The sequence below is a fragment of the Gossypium hirsutum genome, chromosome D04 (assembly GCF_007990345.1).
Source record: "Gossypium hirsutum isolate 1008001.06 chromosome D04, Gossypium_hirsutum_v2.1, whole genome shotgun sequence".
In the NCBI taxonomy this organism is placed as follows: Eukaryota; Viridiplantae; Streptophyta; class Magnoliopsida; order Malvales; family Malvaceae; genus Gossypium; species Gossypium hirsutum.
In genome coordinates this window covers 55411178-55433840 of record NC_053440.1, presented here as the reverse complement: position 1 = coordinate 55433840, position 22663 = coordinate 55411178, and the positions used below count along the sequence as shown (strand labels likewise).

General features: G+C 31.4%; 2 protein-coding genes across 8 annotated transcripts; both read left to right on the top strand.

Moving 5' to 3' along the window:
- The first annotated feature begins 4939 nt into the window (after positions 1 to 4939).
- On the top strand, positions 4940 to 17389 carry LOC107898548 (serine/threonine-protein kinase STY46). 7 transcript variants are annotated; one of them, XM_016824041.2, is made up of 17 exons: positions 4949 to 5343; positions 5771 to 5885; positions 7059 to 7153; positions 7233 to 7352; positions 7750 to 7804; positions 8140 to 8250; positions 8577 to 8627; positions 9060 to 9235; positions 9393 to 9500; positions 9623 to 9696; positions 10107 to 10282; positions 10611 to 10706; positions 11434 to 11514; positions 11630 to 11683; positions 12675 to 12809; positions 13366 to 13468; positions 17254 to 17389. In XM_016824041.2, exons 1-16 carry the CDS (start codon positions 5147 to 5149, stop codon positions 13465 to 13467), a joined length of 1746 nt encoding a protein of 581 aa, XP_016679530.2. In that variant the 5' UTR covers positions 4949 to 5146; the 3' UTR covers position 13468; positions 17254 to 17389. The 7 variants fall into 7 exon arrangements, 6 of the variants coding, with proteins under 6 accessions (XP_016679529.2, XP_016679530.2, XP_016679531.2 ...); XM_016824042.2 differs by lacking the exon at positions 17254 to 17389 and adding an exon at positions 14646 to 15240; XM_016824040.2 differs by lacking the exon at positions 17254 to 17389 and having other exon boundaries at positions 4940 to 5343; positions 13366 to 13786.
- Positions 16321 to 21727, top strand: LOC107898550 (DDB1- and CUL4-associated factor 8). The gene is made up of 5 exons (XM_016824046.2): positions 16321 to 16653; positions 17254 to 17505; positions 18628 to 18768; positions 19094 to 19828; positions 21234 to 21727. Exons 1-5 carry the CDS (start codon positions 16540 to 16542, stop codon positions 21456 to 21458), a joined length of 1467 nt encoding a protein of 488 aa, XP_016679535.2. The 5' UTR covers positions 16321 to 16539; the 3' UTR covers positions 21459 to 21727.
- Positions 21728 to 22663: the final 936 nt, after the last annotated feature.

Below are 22663 nucleotides of genomic sequence, written 5' to 3'. Positions count from 1 at the left end.
TAAATGAATTCCACACCATTTTATTTAATTCAGAACCCCAGATACTCATGATTACAATGACCCAGATTCCATAAGATTTCAGAAGAATACATGATACTGTTCAGATATGGCGGATACTAGATAACTCAATTTTGAACCTACATGGTACAAACAAACTTAGACTAAGGGATACTTATCTTATTCATAACTACAAACAGCCCAAATTCCAAACCAACAGGTTATCATGGCGGATACCCTTTTTGAACATACATATACACACTTCTTTTCAAGAAATTCACTTAAGACTTATTCAATTACATCACAAATCTTACTCAACATCCTTAACTCTAGACGTATCATAACCTTATCATAGCAATATAAAGTAATCAGAATTTATCCGGAAGTTAAAATAAGGGCGGGCAATCATATTCTACCAGACAGACTTAACAGAGTACGTCACAAGGGCTAAACAAAATACGCCACCAAGACATCATACAGAATCACGTGTTTACTGTCTCAGTGGACTTTCACAAAAAGTGTCATGGGTTTATTCCTCATGGACCTACACATAAGTTCATGTATCGTGATCTGCCCGTTCGATTTACACATTATCAAAAGCTACACCATGAACATTCATATAATCATATCTTGTCATGGGCCTCCACCACATGGACTTACACGCTTTTATGTATCGTGATTTGCCAGTCCAATCTTCATTTTATTAGAGACTGCACCATGAATGTTTTCATAACATACGATGCCATGGGTCGCAACATCATGGTCTTATCCTTGTTTTCATATCTTAGATTTATAGCCATTTTCATGTTTTCTACCTTGGGTAACCAAAGGTCCAAAAAAGTCATGGACTCATTTATGATTTTGTCGACATATATTGGATTCCACGGTTCAAGATTTGTTTATAAAAAAATGGATTAGTTGCCATTTTCAGGCTAAACTTAATGAGCTTTTGCAATGGGATTTCCAAAATGTTTTAAAAGAAAATTTGACGTTTTGGATTCCTATAAAATGGGCTTTGATAAGTAAATAGATTTGGGAAATCTATTTTAGTGAGGCATGACATTTAAATCTTTAATTGGGCTAAAGTTAGAGTAGTGTGGATCATGTATCATGACCTAAGGCGACTGTCAAGGCTAGTGTCGCCTGGGCAAAGGGACGATCATCTTTGTTACAAATATCCATCATCGACTTTAAAATTTTCTTTTTCTTCTTGGACCCTTCATCTTTTTAACTTTTTTTTTAACGACTCTGGACACTTCACCACTTCGTGGACAGCCATGCACTTCACCATCTCTTCGGTCATAACAAAAACAATATCAAATGCAACTTTCTCCTATTTATAAAAAAAAATGGCCAGATGTTTTAATAATGTAGTAAAAAAAATTAAGTATATTATCTACAATTCTGCTGCCCCAAAGTCCAAACGAAAATATAATAAATAATAATTATAATAAAACCTGCCCCATTGAGGATAACATTTATTAGTACGATTTTGACAAAAAAAAAACAATTAAACATGTTTTTCATTATTTTATTGTTGAGCCACGTCGTACTATCATGAAACCGGCTACAATCATGCGGCGACCACTCGCCGCTCCGCTGGCACTGTCCCCCCCGCCCTTACCTCGTTAACCTCATCCCCCGCCCCCCCGCCCCCACCCTTCACCGACTTGACCTTTCGTGAACCTCAAAGGCCATTCTTGCCACGTCATCCATTTCACTCCAACTCACCAAATCCAATCCTAAAACCCGGTTTATTCCTTTCCCTAGATGCGGATGCTTTTTAAGTCAACTCGCTTTTTCTGTCACGTGTACTTAGGAAGCCACGTGATAATTTATCCTATCATTAAGTCTTAGTTAATTAATATTAAGTTACATATTTAAGTTTTATAAGTGGTAAGAGTATTTGTATTATAATAGGGGATTCGAGCCCCTAAAATGGAAAAATAAGTTTTTTTATGGTTTATAAAATTTTAAATTAATAATAATAAAATTGTAATTTGTCCTCTCAAAAATGATAACAATTTAATTTAATTTTTTAAATTTTTTAAAAATATAAACTATTAAAATAATAAAATTACATTTTTATTATCGTACAAATATATCATTTAATTTTGACCCTAAAATAATTTTCTAATTTCACCCCCATTTTTTAAACGTCTTAGTTGTATAATTTAGGGAATATCTTAAATTATAAAACGTGTAGTATAAAGGTTGTTAGGCGCAGGTCACGAGCTGATTAATTATATTAATCTAGTTTAGATTAAACTAATATTTCTGTTATGATTCACAAGTTGCATGTTTGTATAACGAGTTGTCCAAGTGCATGCAATAAGTAAACTCCACGATTAAAACCTCTTCCACCGATTGCATTCCCTCAAAAAAAAGAAAAAAAAATGAGGATAGATTTTTTAAAAAATAAACAAAAATAATAATTTAACAAAAATCAGAAAATTAATTAAATTATTAAGAAAGTGCAATCAATCGTGTCATGATAGAAAAATAATAATTAAGCCCTTATTTTAATAAAAATTTTATTCTTTTATTTGATTGTTGATAGACATTAATAGTAATATAGATAAATACGTTTACGCGACAGAAAAAAATCGTAAAAATGCATCTTCTTTCCATTATCTCTTATGTGGCTTAAAAATCATAATCTTAGAGTGAGTTTGGATGGGCGATTGGGTGGGGTGCGGTGCGTTTAGTTTACTTTTTGTCTCACGCTACAGTGTCGCTACAATATCTAATTTCACCGCCACCACTATTTTTACACTAACCGTAGGTAAACGCACCGCCCATCCAAACTCACTCTCACCAAAACATCGGAAAGATGCCATCTTCAAGTTTATTTCAAGCTTTGTATGTTCAATGTTGTTGACTTTGCTTTACTATTTTGACCATATCTTTAATTACAAAACATTGGTTTTGGTTTATGATATCATTGAAAAGGAAAGACGTCATCAGATTATTACAACACTCAAAGCCTTAAAACATCATAAATACGTCCAAAATGACCACATTATGACGAATACTCCTTTAGGGTACCAGTAGATAAACTTGAAAATTTGTTTTTATATTCATTAAGGACAATTTATTATTTTAGCCCTTGTGCAAATTTTGATTTATAAATACAGATTCTTGTGACAAATGGTATGATTGAATATAAGCTAGATATGCAATGTATAGATTAGAAGTAATACCGAGTAAACTTCTTTTAAAAAGTGATTTGTAATTTCGAACTATACTTTGATACTTGTTGCATACAACCATCAACTCGTCAAGTTAATCAGTTTGCCCAAATTAGTAATCCAAGTTTCCTATATGCTCACCACGTAAGTCATTTTTTTAATCACCGAGTTACATTAAGATCTATTTAGAGGCCTTTCTTATCACATCTTAACACATGTGCAGTAAAATTCCAATAATTTTGCTCTAACTCTTTATAATATGTCGAGTCATATCTTAATAAAACTTTCGATAACCCTACGACTAACTTAATGTAGTAGGACTTGTGTTCAAAGAGAACCACATCAAGCTCTTCATTTATATGAATTCTCTCCGTTACCTAAAAGACTCCAAGAGTACTCTACTTTTCATGCCAACACTCCGTCAAAATCCTCTCGAAACATTCCATTATCTTCCAAACTATCGAGACCCACCATCGCTAGTGTTTCACAACACATTGTGTGAAGCATCTCCAGGCCATCATCATTATATATTTTAAAGCTATTTTGATAATAAAGAGAGAGCTAGCATATATATCAAAGGTGACCCTACCATATGACTGTTGCTCCAAGCACTGAGGAGCCATGAGCCAACACACTTCGGTTGATTGTTGAAAAAAAAAAGGGGTACATTTTTATAAAAAAATTACCAATAAATAAATTATATTTTTAATTAATTTTTGTATAAATTTTAAATTTGATTTGACCTGTGAATTATTATTCTCAATAAGTCATTGTCACCGTTCAAATTAAAAGGAGCCAATCACAAAATAAACAGGACGGTAGGGGTAAAATTGTCTCTCCACATCTAGACCTTATCCAATCAGTGGGTCAGTGTGGTACCAAGAATATGCCGCCAGGGAGCTTCTTTTGATAATAAATAAAATAGTGAAAAAAATTAAGGAAAAATAAAAAGAGGGAAAATCTTATTGGGAAGAGAGGATGGGGAGGGCCTTTCTTTAGGCATCACGGATTCATATTTCATAGGGATTAACTATTTAATTAATTATTAAATGTGTAGTCTAATTTTGTTACCGATCTCTATACTTTTTAAACTTTTGAAATTTAGTCCCTTCTTTTATCAATGTAAAGGGAATAAAGCTGTTGCGGTTTGAACTCATTATGTTAGCAATAATTTAAGCAACGCAAATCATTTGTCACTACATTAGTGTCTAGTCAACCATCTTTTTACTTGTTTAATTTAAAAATTAAAATTGCGGTGTCTAGTCAACATCGTCAAAAAAATTCTATTAAATTAGATTATGTGACATTTTTAAAATATTTTTTTTTGCTCACATGGTCAATTTAAAGTTGCATGAAAGTCGTGTAAGCAAAAAATTATCGACTTTCATTTTTCTTCATTTAAAAAATGCTACTTTGCATTAAAATCCTAAATTTAGAATCGAAAATCTTACAATATTAATTTAACATGTTTATTTGCTTATTTAACACTCTATTACTGTAATATAGACCACATTAGTAAATTTTATTTTAAAACTACCACATGACCCACTTTAACTTAATTTATTTGACATCGTGGTCAATTGGATTTCAATTATTAAATGAAAACAAAGTATAAAGATTAGTTTATTGGTATTAAAAAGATAGGGACTAAATTTAAATATGAAAAGAGGAAAAGGATTGGAAGTATAATTATACCTTGTATTCATCGAGCTTTGCTTAGCTATAAATAATCCCCCTCATCGGCTCTGATTGAGTGGTGCGCACACTACACTACCCACACCATTAAAATATTCGTACGAACCCAAAAATGATAATATTTCCAGAAATAAAACGATTTATCTTTTTTTAAATTTTATTATTAAATATTGAATCTGCGTATCCTATAAACTCAACGTAAACGAAAAGCAAAATCTTCATCACAATCACGCCTTTCTCCTTTGTTTTAAATTTTTTTTTCAATGGTGATGGAAGTGGATAACGAGAGTAGCGGAAGCAAAGCGAACGACACGTCGTCGTTGCAGAGCCGCCAGCAACGGCAGAAACTCGACGTGTATAATGAAGTTCTACGGCGACTCCGAGAATCCGACAATGATGAGGCTAATCGACCTGGTTTCGAAGATGAGCTTTGGACTCACTTCAAACGTCTCCCTACTCGGTATAATATCCGTTTACATTTTCCTTCTAAATTTACTACATGCACAGGTTATGATTATTATTTTGAAAATTACTACTAACATTTTATTTAGGTACTGAGTCTAAGATACGAATTTTTATTTTAATGTTTTGATTTTGATGCTTCGATGAATATATAGCGTTTGGAGTTCAGGAATTGTTTGACTTAAAGTTACGGTTAAATCTGTAGAGCTTAATATGCAGTTTTCTTGCTAATTTTTTATTAGTGGATTAGTATCGTGTTATTACTTTCCTTTTCTTGCTGTTGATTAGATCCGAAACAAGTAGAGTGAAGCAGATTTGAAATTTTTTTGTTTCATTTTCCTTTTTATTTCTCGGAGAATTAAATATTTTGATTATTTTAAAAAAATAATAAATAGGTCAATTAAGTGTGCGATAATACATTGCAGCTATGCGTTAGATGTGAATGTGGAAAGAGCAGAAGATGTTCTGATTCACAAGAGATTGCTGTATTTGGCTCATGATCCTGCCAACAGACCAGCAATGGAAGTTCGTCTCGTGCAGGTGACTAGCTTTATTCTTTTGAGTTAAATTTCATGACTGGGCATAATGATTTGCTCTACGTTTCTAGTAAAAGCGAATTTTTTTTATTGCTAATCATTAATTCCTTTTTCATTCTTAGAATGATGTGGTTGAAAAATAAAAACTTGTCAGATTCTATTTCTCTACGTAACTCTTTTAGATTATTAGAAACATTCATTGTATACGACTTTATATACAAGGGTTATTATCATATATGCAAGAAAATTTGGAATTTGAGATATTGTTTTGGTATTTTCTGGCTCCAGTCTTACGGTACTGTGCTGCAAAATAAAAGTTCTACTTGGCATTTTGTAATCAAACAACTTTCTTCAGTTGAATTCTTTATCTTTGAGTGCTGGAGTGCATGCATCAATTTTCATTAATAAATGTTAAGCTTATGATTTTGGACTTTGAAGGATTTGCCCCAAATCTGGGTAGGCTAGCAATAGAGATTTTTGTTGCCTATAGTTGTCGTATACAAAAACACCTCCTCTATTTGGTCTTGACTTTGTCTCAAATTTAGTTGGCTGAAGTTGACTTATTCTTTTGGTCTGCGTCTGCATACTTCATCTTCACATCATGGAGGTCAATTTTCATGTTTTCTCTTCTATTCATGATAATGATGGAAAGATAGGGATAGATAATGGTGAAACTTAGAATGTTTTTCACCTACATAACGGTGTTTGATTGCTTATTGGAATTGGTAGCTGCATTTTGACTATATATTTCATTTGTTGATTGGTCCTATTAAATCTTTCCAAGAATGAGCTCTTAGTATTGAAATATAGCTGTCAATGAACACATTGAATATCTAGTTGACTATTGCAGTTGCTAGTACTGAATGGGGCTAGAAGTATGAACGAAGTTTTGAAGCTAACGGATTGTAAAATGTTCTATTTGGTATAATGTGCATAGTCAACACAGTTAGCAGTCATTTTCCCTTCCTTTTTTCTTACTATGTAAACCCTAACCATGCAATCTCTGGATATATTCATGCGAGCATCTTGCTGGTTTCTTCTAAACATTCAAGTTCTGAATTTGAAATAACGTGTCATCTAAATGTCATAATCTATTGGTTCCAGCTCTTGATTGTTCTTAAATGTACTGTACTTTGTTTATGGTCAAATGTCTCATGATGGTTACCTACTTGTGTAGGTCCAATCTGCATCTGATGGAGCTGATTCCACTCTTTCAAACCCGCTGTGCGAGGAGTCTGCTCAAAATTCTCCAAAATACTCTAACAGACAGAGGTTTGCTTTTATTTTCACTTTGGACATTAACTGTATTGTTAATGATGCTGACAATTCTAGCTGGCTTTTCAACTGTCAGCATACATCCACCACCTGCCTTTGGCTCATCGCCTAATCTTGAAGCCCTTGCACTTGAAGCAAATAAGTCTAAGGATCAAGATGGAGATAGTTCTTTACTTGACAGTTCACATCTTTCCCGGTATTTAACTATTTATTTATGCCTTAAAATGTCCTTAGGTGAGGGCTGATTGTTTATACAAAAATTTTGGTTAAGTTAGTGGTAGTTTGGTTTTTTTGGACTTGATCATCATATACTTTTTGAATATTATGTATTAGATCTTTAAAATATTTAGGAGTGCATTAACTGATAAGGTCCTGTCAAAGTTCAACTTTCTTACCTCAGAGCAATGCTTCACCACGATCTTTAGTTGACTTCAGTTTTAGGTGTGTTTTTGCAAGTTTATGTCATCATATTTAGTTTTCATCTTCCTGCTTTTCCATTCACATACCGGTGCTTCTGTCATTTTTGGTGAAGCTTTATATATACTTTCTATCCATTTGGATGGTGAAATTTACATTCTTTGGTGCTTATGCAGACCCATGCATGAAGTTACATTTTCAACAGAAGACAAACCAAAACTTCTTAGTCAGGTATATGATAGGTTTGTTTGTCAAATAGAAGTGTATTATCTTTTCTATCTTGAAAATTTTGCTTTAAGAAGTCGGATGGTTAGGTTACACTTTAAAATCTTTTGAAATAAAATAGCCATAAACAATGAACCTTACGTTACGAATGAGTTCTTGGTTCAATCAACAGCCAATGCGTATTGTTCTCTGACTAAACATTTTGCATGTAAAAACAATGTTTTTTTTTTTGTTATCTACACTTGAATTACTTCATTAGATGGGAAATGTACATCTTTTAAACATTTACCCATGCAATATTGCTTCTCATTCCATTGCTCATGCCAATGCAATACTTGCAGTTGACCGCATTGCTTGCTGAGGTTGGGCTGAACATCCAGGAAGCACATGTGTTTTCCACAGTCGATGGCTACTCCTTGGATTGTTTTGTAGTTGATGGTTGGCCTTATGAGGTGCTTTTCATTTTAATATCTTCTCTAGCTAATTGTTTTCTACAAAGACTATTTAACTAAAACTAAAAAAATAAGAGCTCTCATTGTTTGGTTTTCAATATTTTATGTTAATCTGTCAATGTTAATAAACCATCTGTTTCCTCAACTTATGAATTCTTTCATTTGTTAATGTAGAGGGTAATTTTTGTTTCTGGGATTTGTGATAAAATTCCATTTAGGGAACTAGATGATTGCATATTGGTGTACAAAATGGTTGAAGGTTTGGTATTAGAGAATTGTAATTGTTGTAGAACTCGTTTGACGGACTTGTGTTATGAAATTGTCAGGAAACCGAGCGGCTTAAGTTTGCTTTGGAAAAGGAAATCTTGAAAATTGAGGTAAATCCCCGCTGAATTTTAAGTGTACGTGTTAAATTTTTTTGAGACTTTTGAATGTTATCTTGGATGTTAAATATGAAAGATCTTTTCTGCAAATTAGACCATGCATTATTAGCCCATGTATTGATCTTCACTGGAGGTTTATATGTGTTAATGGCAAGTAAATTAGTAATGGCAAGCTTTATGAAAAATGGGTTTTGAATCCTAATTGGTTAATGTGTGTATTGTGATCTGCATAAACTCTTTGGATATGTACTATGATCTCTTCTTTCCGATGTTCCCTTGATAAGTGACTGGTTCTAAAGTGTAAACACTAAAAATGCCTAATGTCAATGGACAATTTTTTTTATGTAGGAATTTATTCACTAAAAAGTTTGTGCTAAAATGAAGAGCAACTCAAACCAGGCTTTTATTTACGTGTTTCTTTTGTAGAAGCAATCTTGGCTTAAGCAACATTCGTTTTCTCCTACGAGGGACTATGGCGAAGTGGGCAGCAGTGACGATCAGAATTATGTGGCAATTCCTAATGATGGGATTGATGTTTGGGAAATTGACCCTAGACAGTTGAAGTTCGAAACCAAAGTTGCATCTGGATCATATGGTGATCTGTAAGTAAAATATACATACATATATATTAAGCTTTTATATAATTGAACAAAGTAGTATCAGAGTCCTTTAGTGATCTTAGGTGAATTAATAACTTCCTGATTGAGTTCCTTTTCCTATTTTGAGCTTTGATATATTATCTTTTTTAACCTGCTTTAGGTATAAAGGTACTTACTGTAGTCAAGAAGTGGCTATTAAGGTCCTCAAGCCAGAGCGTATAAATACTGATTTGCAGAAAGAGTTTGCCCATGAGGTTTTCATCATGAGGTTTTGTGGAGAAAGATTGAAATTTTAAAATTTTATGAAAATAGAATCCTTCTTTTTGGATGACTACATTAGTTTTAGGAATATCTATTCCTTTAATTAACTATTTCCTTCAAAATTTGCAGGAAAGTTCGGCACAAGAATGTTGTACAATTTATTGGGGCATGTACCAAGCCTCCAAACTTGTATATTGTAACAGGTAGCCTGCCGATTCTTTAGTTGTTTTCACTGATGTGTTGAAAGTGAGATAATGGTTATTGGAACTGGATTACACCGACCAGTTAAACCGAAAACCGGTGGTCCAGTTGATATAAAAAAACTGGTGTGAGATTAAACCGGTACAAAAATTGTTGAATCGGCTTTAAATTAATTTAAATATTTAATTTTTTAATATTTATTAATTTTTAGAATTAAAATAATTGAACTGATTAAACTGATAATCTGACCTATTCAACCATTAATCCGGTTCTTAAAATATTGAGTGAGATTTATGATTATTATTCTTTCAGTCTCTTGGTTATTATTTTCCTAAACGAGTGAAAATATTAATGTTAGCTTTCTTTCTCTTCTTTCTTTTTTGTCTAAACCCTTCCTTTGTCTCTTTTGCAGAATTTATGTCGGGTGGAAGTGTATATGATTACCTTCATAAACAAAAGGGTGTTTTCAAGCTCCCATCCTTGCTTAAAGTTGCAATAGATGTTTCCAAAGGGATGAACTACTTGCACCAAAATAATATAATCCACAGGGATTTGAAAGCTCCCAATCTTCTAATGGATGAAAATGAAGTAAGATGCCTAAAGTTGCTTAGTACTTTTGAAATTATAAAATATTTATTCTAGATGTGATGTTGTAGAGTAAAAATAAAAGTTTTTAAAATTCAAAAGCTAAATAAATAGAGCAAATAAATAATTTAGCTCAAATCTGATCTTTCAAAAGCCAGAATTATGGCTTGAAACGCTGGTTTATGTTGAAAAGTAAAATACACCCTTAGACAGGTCCTTAAATTGTCCGAAGAAATTAATTTTCTTCCCTAATAACATGATTATTCTATAATCAAAATCACATTTACCGCTTTCGGTTCTATATAAAATTATATTACATGCTTTCATACAGGTGGTTAAGGTTGCTGATTTTGGTGTTGCTAGAGTGAAAGCTCAATCTGGAGTAATGACGGCCGAAACAGGAACATATAGATGGATGGCTCCCGAGGTGAGCTCTCTTGACTGAAAAGCTGTTATAAACTGTTCCATAAATAATCCTAACTTACATTTGGGTGTTTCATAAATTATTAGAAGGAAAAGAAAACTAGGGATGATGATATGATATGGTTTCATATGCAATTTGTCATCTTTTAGATGTATGGTTGGAATGATAATACTTCGTAGTATAATATATAATAAAAACAAATATAATATTAGATTATATTATATTATAAAAATGTATTAATTATAGAATTTTATGAGTGATGTTTGAGAGCTAGTAAAAACTATTAATTTTTAAATTTAATGTCAAAACATTACATTCATTCATATTTAAAGAATTATCGATGAATAAACCATAATTAAAATTAAAAGTTTAAAAAAATGTAATAAATTAAATAACAATAAAAAATATTTCATAAAAAATTAAAATAAAATTATATGTAGAAAATTTAAAACATATAATTTCCTCAAACCAATACAAATAAAATTTAAATAAACACTAATAATATATTTTTTCATCGAACATACTCAAAATTTATTTATTTATTTTACTCTTCCACTCTATCCTTCCATCCTATTACTTTTTCCACTTAAATGGAGCACATATTTATTGTTGCTTTTATTTTCTTTACATAAATTGCTAACGTATTAATCCATGCAGTTGAGATTCTTATACCTACTCTAATCGGTTGTTCATCTCATCATTTTCTTACAACAGTTCTTTTGCATTGAAGGTTATTGAACACAAGCCATATGATCACAAGGCCGATGTTTTCAGTTTTGGAATTGTATTATGGGAGTTGTTAACTGGAAAGGTATTTGCTCAATCATTATCTTTTATTTTAATATGTTGGGATTATTTATAGGTTGATGTGTGCTGGTAGCTCATGGTTGGTTCCCCATGGTTACTTGTTTTTGTTTGATTGGCAGCTACCATATGCATGTTTAACCCCTTTACAAGCTGCTGTAGGAGTCGTTCAAAAGGTATGTCAATCAGTTAAATCTTAATTTAATCTTATCATAGATGATAAGCTCTTAAATTAAAATATTAAGTACAAAAATTAAGTATTGAATTTAAGTAATAAAATTTGTTTGGTATATTACTTAAAATTAAAGGTAAGCTACAAAAATATTCACTTTTGTTTGCCTCAGATTATATTTTAGTTACCTATGTTTGAAATGTTACGTTTTAGTCACTTACGTTATTATTTTGTTACGAAGTGGTCACTCTACTGTTAACTCCATTATCTCCCTAACAGCAGTCCTACGTGGCAGTCTAAATGGGTTTTAAATGTCAACTTGAATGTTCAGTTGCTGGGATAAAAATATGTTTTTAATTAAATAAATTTAATTTGGACTGCCATGTAAGACATCCAGGTTGGCATTTAAAACTCATTTGAATTGTCACGTAGGATCGTCGTTAGGGAGGTAACGGAGCTTAACAATAAAGTGATCACTTCGTAACAAAATGATAACGTCAGTGACTAAAATATAACATTTTAAACATAAGTGACTAAAATGTAATCTGAGGCAAATAAAAGTGACTATTTTTGTAATTTACCTTAAAATTAAATACCAAATATAATTAAATTGTTTGATAAAGGATAATATAATCTTAAATGAAATAGAATAAAATAAAGAAAATTGAATTTATTCTCTATTAAGTAATAAGTAAGCTTCTATCTACTTATAATTTCACATTTTTTTTAGAAAAAATTCTATCTAGTACTTTTTATCATGAGTTATCAAAAGTGTATAAAAAATTAAGTTACAGAAAATTAATTGAATTTTTTTGATTGAATTTTTTTATCTTTATCAAACAAAACCTTAAATTAAATATAAATATTTATTAAATTTATAAAATGTCAAAATTAAACTATATTCCATTAAAAATTCATTGCAAGTTGGTTGACATATTTGAGACGATTAATATTAGGCTCACATCTAATCACTATTTCATTGACATTGATTTTAGGGTCTACGTCCAACAATTCCGAAGAACACTAACCCAAAGCTTGCTGAACTACTTGAGAGATGCTGGCAATTAGATCCGACCCTAAGACCTGATTTTTCTGAAATTATAGACATTTTGCGACAAATTGCAATGGAGGTTTGTTTTTTATTCTCTTTCTCTTAACCTTGTTTTTTCGGAGAATGTTCCTCTAAAAGAGTTATGCGTATATATAATTTATTTTCATGGTTAAATTATATTTTGTTATTCGATTTGGAAACTTAATGTCTACTGTTATAAATAAATAGATAATCCGTATAGCTAACACCGCTAACTATTTAGTTTAAATACTGACATGATTCTTAAGAGTAAGTATTTTAATTGAAATAGTAGTTTATAGTGTTATTATTTAGATTAATTCATAATGCAATGAAAGTATCCAATTAAATTTTGGTTAAATTTTTGGAAATTTTAAAATATTAAATTCGAGTTTTACCATGTGTAAATATTTAGGGTATTTATTTTAATCACTTAATTAACTAGTTGGTTAGAATTAAATTCATTGTAAAATCAATTATTTAATTCACTACTTATAAGGATTTATTATTTTGAAATTATTGTACTTTAAAAAAAATGTTATAAAAAAAATATATCAAATCAAAACATTTAAATTAAATATTAAATTTGAGCACGGTTTTTTTTTTTTCACATATAGGTTGGAGACGAAGGCGAGAACCACCATAAAGTCGACGACCACCAACGTAAAGAGAAATCTGCCGGCGGATTCTTTTCTGTCCTTAGAAGAGGCAGCCACTGAGGTAATATATATATATTATACAGTTGATGTTTATAACCTGATCAGCCATAGCCTTTTTCAACTATGTTGGCCATTCCCAGCATTAGCACTGCATAGTATCTAATCAAGTTATATGATTGGGTTTGTGTTCATTTTGGTATCGATAATTTCCTCATTTTTCTCTCATGACAATTAATGTTCATTGTTTTACTTCCCATTCCCTTTTTTTAGCTTTAATTTATTAAATTTGTAAGAAGGGATGATAAATGAGCTTTGTAACATGATATTTCTGCCATGGCCTTATAGTTCAATAGTGATTTGATAACCTTTTTTAGTTTTTTATTTAATTTTTACGGTCCTATTTATTTTAGAGTTGGTCATATTTTAGAGCCGTAAATTGAGCATGAAATCATTGTTTGTTGGTTAAAATTTTGTTATTAGTTTTGTGTAAGTTGTGAATTTAGTTCTTATACTTTAATTTTATCAATTTTATTCATTGCTCTTTTTGAATTGGTTAATTTTAGTTTTTAAACTTTTTAGTTTTTAAATTTTAAATTATAATTCAAATAGTAGTAGATAAATCCATTTGATTAATTTTTAGTATTAGTCTTGTACTATACTTGTAGGTTTAGTCCATCTTTTTTAATTTGATCATTATTTGTTGTTATATTTTTTAAAATTCATAATTTGTCTTGACAAAAACAACAATCTCAAATCTACTAATTAATTTTTTATATGAATAATATGTAAAAATAGCAAATTGACATAACATTTATACATATATAATATGTTTGTTAGCTTAAAATTTTAAAAGTAATATTAACCGTTACCATTTAATTAGGATTGATATTTCAAAAAAAAATTGCAATAACTAAATATGATTAAATTAAATTGTAGAGAGTAAATTCATAACTTACATGTAGTGCAGATAACAAAGACTAATGATAGGATTTAATATTATTTATAATAGATCATTCTTCTATTTTCACCAATTTTGAGATTTGTTTCCATAATTGAAAAGAAATAAAGGTTAAATACGTTTTATTTAGAAATTTTAGTGTGATAATTAGTAATTTTATCAAAATTTGTTTAAATTTTGTTAAATGTTTTTTTGTCGGAAAAAATTGCTTAATATATATCATATGTTTATTAAATTTATAATAATTTGCTTCTAAAATAGAGATGGTTACCAATTGAAGGTATGGATCCGATCTAAAAAGAAAAGGGAGATACTCTCTTTTTTTTTGTAGCCTTTTGGTGATATGGCCGAGCGGTAAGGCGGGGGACTGCAATCCCTTATTCCCCATTTCAAATTCGGGTGTCGCCTAATCAATAAAAAAACTCAAAATTCTAATGTCTCCTAACATCTAGGATTCAAGAAAAAACTGAAGTAGTGGAAAGGAATTGGTGAATCTTGATATGGGAGCCCCCTTTACTAATGGAGTGGCTACTGGATGAGTCTTGAATTAGATTGGATAATGAGAGTGTCTAATTAACTAAAATGGTTGTAGAAGGGTCGGAAGATACTTTGTATACAGACGGATGAAAGTCTCTGAGTGTTTAGGCATCCAATTAATATTAGATTGGAGAGATAATTGGCTTTTACTTAATGAGGGATACCAAAAGAAATAATAAGTCTTATTATTAATACATGTGAATAACATTCTTTTGATACTTCCAAAAGTGTTACTGCGCATTTTGTTTGTGCTTAATGGTTCTCGATTTTACTTGGAATCATATAAGAGCTTGTTATAAGCGGATTTATCAAAGTGATTCATCAACGGTGGCTAGTCACAATTCTCTTTTCTTTTTGACCCTGCACCAATAATTCCACTATTATTAGTGAACTATAATAGAAAAATTAAATTCCTTCATAATTGTTTCATATTCATAGAGATAGGGAACATAATACACATGAATATAGTAGAATTTTAATGAGTATTAATGATGTAACAAAGTGTTAATATAATAAATATGACCATTTATATTTTTTAAGTATAAAAGTATGAACCATTTTTTTTTATTTAGGTAAAGATATATTTGATTTTATTTAAGAATGAATAAAAAAAATGAAGGAATACAAATTAACTATTACATAATCACATTACAGTGGCATTGCATTCAAAGTGTTGTTCAAAATAATTATCTCAACTTTTAATATAATAACAAATTTAGTTCTTAAAATTTATATTCTTTTATCAATTTGGCCTTTATTTTTTAAAAAACTAAACTTAGCCATTAATTTTTTTTAAAAGAATTAAATTATTTTTTAATAAAAATGCTAATCAAAACATTAATTTTTAATGATATAGGTGTGACAACTCACATGACAGTTTAAGTATACTTCATATTAATATAACAATATGTGTCTTATATATCACGTCAATAAATAAAAATTATAAAAATATTTAAAAAAAAACATGAAATATACATAGATTACCACATGGACTGTCATGTTTAAAAATTTAAAGTCTTAGACTATATTTTTATTAAAAATTTAAAAAAAATCAATAATTATATTATTTTTAAAAGAGTGATGGTTAAATTCAACCTTTTTTTAAAAAATAAAGGTGAAATTTAATTAAAAATTAAAATAAAGAGTAAAATTTTTAAAAATATAAATTTAATTCCAACAAGAAGTTGATGTAAGAAAATTCTTACTTAAAATTGTTGAAATAAAGTTATCACAATTTGCTTTATTAAAAGAAAAATATGAAAAAAAAAAGGGGAAAAAAAGGACGGTTCATGATAATCAGGGTTTATGCTATGTAAACCTTGAATGCTTCTTTGTAGCAAAAACTTTGACCTTCTTTGATAATGGCAACGCGTCGGAATTATAATCGAACAACTCTTCACAACGTGAAACGCTGCCGTTTTGCTTACCATTTGGCGTACGTGCAATACAATCCTGTACACTGTACATTAACGAAATCTCATATAAAAACGGCAGAGAAGACGCCTTTTACAAGTATTTCACTATTTCAACATTTTCATCACCAATAAGTTTTTTAGAAATTAAAAACTTGTCTGGGTTTCCAAATTGCAAATCAAATTTCGATTGAATCAGACACAATTTCTTTTTTCAATTTTATAATGAAGAACAAAAGGGCGAGAACGAGTGTGGACAAGGCGGTGGTTGATGTTTGGCAACGGGAAGTTGGGGAACTCTCCACTAGGAATTTCGCCCACCGGCTTGCCGCTTCTGAGGTCTAAAATTTATTTATTTCTTATCTTATGGATAACCTTATCCCTATCCTTCTCTCTTGTTCTTCCCAATGTGTGTGAGTTTGTTAGAGTGATCATTTTTATTACTGAAATCGGTACTGGCTTTAGTACATTTTTTTTGTGAGTTTATTGATTGATGGTATGTAGATTTTAGTTTATTTTTTTTATTTGTAAGTTCCTTTGATCTGGGATTTTTAAGATAAATGATGGGTAATGATAAAATTGTATTATTTTATAGAGATTATATCAGAAAATTTGTTGTTAATTAACATTAGCTTTGAATGAATGAATGAATGAATGAGTGGATGTGATTATTACATTGTTTTGTTATTGCTATTGTGGTTATAATATAAGTTCTGTGGAGAGAAGGTCGGATTCGATCGGGGAGAAGTTTGGGAAGTGTTGTTCTCCGGAGCTGTTGAGTGTTTGTCGGTCTTTAGCGGACGACACTTAATAGATTTCTCCTCGAGTGAGTTTGAGAGACCCCAGAGGGCAAATGTCTTGAAGGTGGAGATATGAACTAGCAATATTTCTATATTGGATTAAGTTTTTGATTGGTTAGTTTTGTTTTTATGTTGCTAGGATCTTGTGCTCCGACTCGAGATTTACAAGAAACTCAAAAAGCACCGAGGTTGTGTGAACACTGTGAGCTTTAATGCTGATGGTAACATTTTAGTATCTGGTTCTGACGATAAGAGGGTTATACTATGGGATTGGGAAACTGGGAATGCTAAGCTTACTTTCCAGTCAGGCCATGTCAACAATGTTTTCCAAGCAAAAATCATGCCTTACTCTGATGATCGCAGCTTGGTTACCTGTGCTGCTGATGGCCAGGTGAATTTCTTATTCAGGCATGCCAATTTTCTTAATTTTTGAGGGCCAAATTAGAAAATTTCAATGCTAGTGATAAATTTTCTACATGAATTTAGGCTTCCTTAGGATTGGATTTTCCCTATGGTGAGATGGAATATTGGGTGAATATTCCTTTTCACTGTACTGGTTTCTTGTTTGGAAGATTTGAGGTGTGATGCAATTGAGCACTCTCACCACATTGTTGCTCTCAATTTTCACTGGAGTCAAAGGTGCCAGTGGAGAAAAAACTGAGATCAGTTTCTTTATTACTATTTTATAGAAAGTAAAATATTATTAGATATTATTATATAATTTTTATATAAAAATTTAATAAATATATAAATTTATTGTCATAAATATATAAGTTTAATTATTATTTAATATAAAATAATTTAAATATATTTTATTATTTATTATTAATATAAGTTAAAAATATTTAAATTTTATTGCATATGATTTTAATATTTTAATTATCATTTTATAAACAATAAAATAAAATTTTATGTTATATTATTTAATATTAATATAAATTTAATTATTTATTTTATTATAAATACATTGTAAACTAATGTCTATAATGGTCATTTTTTATTCTCCTCTCATCGCTACAGCTGCATTTGAATCCAAATACACATTCACCGCTATTTCTAATCTCACTGCTACAGTATCCAATCTCACCACTATAGTAACTAATCTCACCACCACCACTGTTTTTAACCTCACCGGAGGCAAACACACCGCCCATCCAAACTAAGCTGGGTGGGTTTAGATGGGCGGTGCGTTTACCTGCGGTTAGTATAAAAATAGTGGTGGCGGTGAGATTAAACACTATAACGATACTGTAGCATGAGACAAAAAGTAAGCTAAACGCCCTGCCCGCAACCAATCGCCCATCCAAACTCACCTTTAGTCCACTTAGTACAAATGTTGACGGTTTTAATTTATTATAAGAATACGCATTTCTGATAATTGATTCGAACAAAATTTTCTGGGGTCTGTATGTTAAAGTGGTTCCATTCAAGTCCTTATTACACAATATGAAGGACTTAGGTTCGATATGCTCAAATTTTGTAATCCTATTTGAGAACTGTTTCTTAATTGTAGGTTCGACATGCTCAAATTTTGGAACGTGGTGTTGAAACTAAACTGCTAGCCAAACATCAGGGACGAGCTCATAAAGTGGTCATTGAACCAGGGAGCCCTTATATATTTTACACTTGTGGTGAAGATGGATTAGTGCAGCATGTATGTTGTGTTTAGCTGCAAAGTCATCGTTATTTCTTTTAAATTCTTTTAGTTGAATAATTTATGAAAATATTTCGGGATTGAAGAAGCAGAAACAGTTGGGTAGAGAAAACTTAATATATTAAGTCACAAGTGACTGAGTCGGACAACCTTTTGAGGAGTTCGATTTTGATACCAGGTTGTCTGCAATAGATTATTTCCTTGTCATCTTATGTTATATCTCAACACGGTATTCTCATATTATTGTTCTCTTTCATGTTGTATGATAACTTTTCCTATAATAATCTGGTCTTTGACATATACAACACTTTCACTTGCATTTCAGATTGATCTTAGAACTGCAGCATCTACCGAACTTTTCACTTGCCGCCCAGTCGATGATAGCAGGGCTTACATGCCATTTATCCATCTCAATGCTATCGCTATTGATCCAAGGAACCCAAATCTCTTTGCAGTTGCAGGATCGGATGAATATACTCGCCTTTATGATATTCGCAAGTATAAATGGGATGGCTCAAATGATATTGGTCAACCTACAGATTATTTTTGCCCCCCTCATTTGATTGGTAATGATCAAGTTGGAATAACAGGCTTGACCTTTTCCGATCAGAGTGAGCTTCTTGTTTCCTACAGTGATGAGTTCATTTATCTCTTCACACGGGATATGGGATTGGGGCCTAATCCAATCCCGTCATCTCCATTATCTGCATGTAATGAGGCAAGTGATATCGGTCTCGATCACTCAGCTACGGATGCTAATGAAAAAGCTATTCCTCAAGTTTATGAGGGACATAGAAATTGCGAGACGGTGAAAGGTGTGAATTTCTTTGGACCTAAAGCTGATTATGTGGTTAGTGGATCCGACTGCGGCCATATTTTTATTTGGAGGAAGAAAGGTGGAGAGCTCATTCGTGTTATGGAAGCAGATAAGGATGTGGTAAACTGTATCGAGTCTCATCCTCATACCACAGTTCTTGCTAGCAGTGGAATAGAGTCTGATATCAAGATATGGACTCCAAAAGCTATCGATAAACCTACTCTTCCGGCAAAGATTGAACAGGTTTGTCTTTGTCCTTCTAATCTCTTACATTAGCAAAATTTGAAGAAAATAACTTTGTATGATTTTTTTGGATCATAAATAAGGTAGCTTAAGACATCAAATGCATTCTGCTTCATAAGCATGCTGCTTGACAGTAAAAGTACTATGGAGCCCTTGTACTAGGTGTGAAATTGCATTTTGCCTCCTCTACTCAAAAAATAGGCAAACCAGTCCTTTCTATTAAAATTTTTATCAATTTCTATTGTTAGAAACTGGCATGGCTAACAAAAATAACTACACAGTGACACGTGGCATACCACATGTATCTCATGTTGACCTACAGGGATTAATTTTTAACAATAGAAATTGATGAAATTTTTAACGGAAGAACCAATTTATTTTTTGATCTAACGTACAAGGACTAATTTGCCCATTTTTTAAGTAGATGGGGCAAAATGTAATCTGGTTCCTAGTACAAGAGCCTCTATGGTACTTTTACCGCTGCTTGACTCTAGGGTAAAATGGTGGAAACATCCCACTTCCTTGTTCTTATTACTTCTCTCACCTCTTATACAGACCTCTTATACAGACAAGTATTTATGATTTGGTTTTAGATATAGAAAGTACCTTTTACAACATGGTTTTGGTATTTCGGTTCGTAAAATATCTATTTTGAGGAGGGGAGAGGATTCGGGAATCGGAGTCGTGACATGGTAAATTAAGGTCCAATGGTTTTCAGTAGGGTTTTCTTGTTTAGTTTCTCTTTGAGATAAACTATTGTACGGAATTTGACAGGGATAAGGCAACATTTAGTCCTTGAATTTCTCAGCTTTTTTCGACCTGGTCTCTGAATTTTTTTCCTGTTCCACATTAGTCCTTAAATTGTGCAGCTTTTTGCAATTTTGGTACATGTGGTGGTGTGGCACGATATCAGTGTGTCATGTCATCACATTGACCAAAATCGGTAAAATTTGTCAAGCTCCAACATTAATGTGGATTAAAAAAATACAGAGATTAAGTTGGAAAAAGTTGACAAGTTCAGGGATTCAACTTTTGCTTTATCCCAATCTGACATGCATTTGTAGTTGGCAAGGTAGCTTGCCTTCCATCACTATAAATGTTTGAATTCAATGCCAATGGTGCTTACTGTTCTTAATCATGTAACGTACATGGATTGGCTAGCAATATCCACTCAAGAGATCTATGACAAGCAAAGGAGCTGATCTCTCAGCCATTACTATGCAAATGGCTTTGAAACAAGCTCTCTTCTCGTTTCTTGTCTCTTGCTGCATTCAACAAAGGTGATGATCATTATAAAACCTTTTGATATTGATGATGATGACCATGAGAACGAGGATAATGAGGAAGATGACACCGATAATGTTAATGATTGCTATGATTATAACTTTGCATTTCTTGTTTCCAGTTCAAACCGAAACCTAGGGGCTGGCTGTACCGATTAACCACGCCTCGAGACCTGATGTTTCACTTATTTTCGCTGCAAAGGCGAGAGGCTAGCCCGGAACGGAACGCATTAAGCTTGTCAGCAGCAAGCCGAGAACTTCTAGGACATATATTGGCATTCAATGCCAATAGTGATGCTTCTTCTGATGGAGGTAATGCCTCTGGTCCGGAAGACTTGTTTAGTTAAATGATCGTATGCATTCATGCTATGGCAAGTAACCATGCTTCGTAATTGTACATGAACATAGGGGCTTTAAACAAGTGGGGTTTCACAAACTTTTATTCCCACTCTTTATTTTTAAGTTTCTCTCTTTTGTTCTTTTTAAGATGTTTTTTCATGGAACAAAATCTTATGGCTTATGTAAATGCCTTCCATGGATTTGGGAGAACACTCACTTTGTCCTTGAAAATGGTAGAAAATGGTGGCCGAATTTAATAAAAATGCTGATTTAAAAAGAAATTAGGGTTTTGGGCCGGTTTATGGGATATTAAGGGAAATAGATCGATTTTAGAGAGAGAAGTGAAAACGCATCCCACAGGGCGTGCTTTTTGACTTTTTGGTGCATCATTTCCTTTGGTCAAATGGTTAAATGTTAATGGTTTTATCTTTGAGTCTTAGGTTCGATTTGTTTCAAGCTTTGCTTTTATTTTTAATTACTATTTTTAACACATTAGCTTTTCTGGTTAGATGATCAATTAATAGTGATTTTATTTCAGTTTCAATTCCTCTTCTAGGTAAATTTGTATTTTTTATTTCAAGCGCTTTTTTTTAATTCGTGTTTTTAATTGATAACTCCTTTTTTTTTATAAAATCAAACTATTATTGCCAATTATATAATAAAAAATATATTTTTGATAAAAATGTTATTTATCATTATGTTAAATATATTTTATTTTTTAAAAACACTAACTAATTTTTTTGATATATTTTTCTTTATATATAATATTTATATGTCAAATATACTAAAATTGAAGAATCAAACTTAGGACTCAAAGACAAAATCACTAACATTTAACCATCTAACCAAAAGAGTTGATGTGCTAAAAAGTTAGAAAGCACGCCTTGTAGGACATGTTTCCAACAGCTTCTTGCAAGACATGTTTTTTGTTTTTCTTTTTAAAATCGGCTCATATCCTTTAAATATCTTAGAAATCAGTCTAAAATTCTAAATATTTTTTTAAATCAACATTTTTATCAAATTCGGCCGGAAAATGGCATGGTATGAAATATCATATATGAGTGTATATATATGATAGGGAGATTATTCAATGTATGGATATAAATATATCTACATTTTTTAGCACAAAAGTAAGATTAATCAATATTTTAAGTCAAACCACTTAAATTGTTGGTTTAATCAGATCCATTGATTGGTCCAATAATAAAAAATA

Coding starts and splice junctions, on each gene's coding strand:
- LOC107898550 (XM_016824046.2), top strand. CDS start 16,540: ATGAAGAACAAAAGGGCGAGAACGAGTGTGGACAAGGCGGTGGTTGAT. Junction 17,506..18,627: donor CCTGTGCTGCTGATGGCCAG/GTGAATTTCTTA, acceptor TCTTAATTGTAG/GTTCGACATGCTCAAATTTT. Junction 18,769..19,093: donor AAGATGGATTAGTGCAGCAT/GTATGTTGTGTT, acceptor CTTGCATTTCAG/ATTGATCTTAGAACTGCAGC.
- LOC107898548 (XM_016824041.2), top strand. CDS start 5,147: ATGGTGATGGAAGTGGATAACGAGAGTAGCGGAAGCAAAGCGAACGAC. Junction 9,236..9,392: donor TCTGGATCATATGGTGATCT/GTAAGTAAAATA, acceptor AACCTGCTTTAG/GTATAAAGGTACTTACTGTA. Junction 12,810..13,365: donor TGCGACAAATTGCAATGGAG/GTTTGTTTTTTA, acceptor TTTCACATATAG/GTTGGAGACGAAGGCGAGAA.